The sequence below is a fragment of the Charadrius vociferus genome, unplaced genomic scaffold (genome assembly GCF_000708025.1).
Source record: "Charadrius vociferus isolate BGI_N301 unplaced genomic scaffold, ASM70802v2 scaffold1324, whole genome shotgun sequence".
NCBI lineage: Eukaryota > Metazoa > Chordata > Aves > Charadriiformes > Charadriidae > Charadrius > Charadrius vociferus.
The window spans coordinates 60,691-62,310 of record NW_009647862.1 but is presented as its reverse complement, the minus strand read 5'-3'; the positions used below and the strand labels follow the sequence as shown (position 1 = coordinate 62,310).

General features: G+C 66.2%; 1 protein-coding gene across 1 annotated transcript in view; it reads left to right on the top strand.

Moving 5' to 3' along the window:
* MAN2A2 (mannosidase, alpha, class 2A, member 2) overlaps positions 1-948 on the top strand; it is an 8,848-nt gene extending 7,900 nt beyond the window's left edge. Inside the window, exons 18-20 of the mRNA XM_009883047.1 lie at positions 5-127; positions 241-351; positions 796-948. Of these exons, the coding sequence (XP_009881349.1) occupies positions 5-127; positions 241-351; positions 796-948 (387 nt within the window). The remainder of the gene's footprint in view (positions 1-4; positions 128-240; positions 352-795) is intronic.
* The last annotated feature ends 672 nt before the right edge of the window (positions 949-1,620 follow it).

Here is a 1,620-nt window from a genome sequence, read left to right as displayed (position 1 = left end):
CGAGGCCCTGGTCATGCCCGTGGCCCAGGAGAAGCCGGCCCCGCCAGCCCTGCGCTCCTTCGTGCCCCTTTCCACCACCCTCCCCTGCGACTTTCACATCCTTAACCTGCGGATGCTGCAGGCAGAGGTGAGCTGCACGCCGTGAGTGGGGCGGGCACGGCCTGGGACAGCAGGACTGTCATGGGGGGTCTGGCACCCGCTGTCCCTAGCGTTGCACCTCACACCCCGGCTCCCCGGCAGGATGACTCCCTTCCCTCTGCTGAGGCGGCCCTGATCCTGCACCGCAAAGGCTTTGACTGCAGCCTGGAGGCCAAGAACCTGGGCTTTAACTGCACCACCAGCCAGGGCAAGGTAAGACCGACCGCGCTGTCACCTCCACCCACCGCTGGGTCAAAGCCAGGCTGTGGCCCCTGGCACGTCTGGCACCAGGCCTGCCTCCTGTGCTCATGCCAAGCCGGGATGGAGACTGGAGGGTCCCCAGCAGGTCCCCCAGCACCAGTGTCCCAGAACTTGTGGCTGGTCATGAGTCCCACAGTGCAGCACGCAGCCCCGCTCTGCCCCTTGCCCAGGCAAAGCTGGAGGATGGTGGTTCATGAGGAACGGGGTCTGGAGCCTTGCATGAGCCCCGCATTCCCCAGCGAGGAGGGGTTGGGTCAGCGTGGTGCCCTGGGTCTGCGGAGAACCTGGGAACCGATTGTTGGCACATGTGGGGCTGCCCCGTGCACGGTGCTGCACTGCCATGCACCATGTCCCGCTCATCCGGGCCACTCGCCCTTCTCCTTCCTCTCTCCCTAGCTGGCCCTGGGCAGCCTGTTCCAGGGGCTGGAGCTGGGCTCCCTGCAGCCCACCTCGCTGACCTTGATGTACCCGCTGGGCACAGCCTCCAACAGCACCAACATCCACCTGGATCCCATGGAAATCGCCACTTTCCGCATCCGCCTGGGGTAGCGTCTCCTGGAGCGGGAGAGGAGCAGACTGGCTGGGCAGCGTGGGAGCAGTCGCTGAGCCCAGCAGCACCAGCACAGCCCAGGAGAGGCTGGGCCAGGGGCCCGTGGCAGGCAGGCGGGTGCTGGGCAGGAGGTGCCGGACTTGAAAAGGCTGCTGCCTTCTAATTTATTAGTCCTGTGTTCTCAGATAGATTTCAGAGGCTGCCGGACACTGCCTGGCTGTCGAGAGCACGGGCCGGGCACTGCTCCAAGCAGAGCATGGCTGGCGGGGGCCACTGCCGGCAGGATGGGCACAGCTACCCTACTGCATTCGCTCGGTTGCCCCAGGAGGGTGCCCACCCTGGTGTTTTGGGGGCAGGGGCCTGCCAGGAGCCTGGTGGGGTTGGGGCAGCTGGCCGGGGAGGTGCTGTGGACTGGAGACTGAGCTCGCCTGGAGCTTGTAGGAAACACGAGCCTGTTTCAAAAGGCCTCAGTCTGTGTCTGGTTTGTGGTTCTCACACTGGTCGCATGGGGGGAGTCGGAACGGTGCTCCACGGGTAGACGGGGCAGCACCCCGAGGCAGCGGGTGGGCAGGCTGGCAGCAGTGGCCAGGGCCGGTCTGGTAGTGGCCGGCGGGCTATGGGCTGCCAGGGCTGTGCCACCCTCTGCTCCGTGGGGTCCCTGCCCTGCTGGT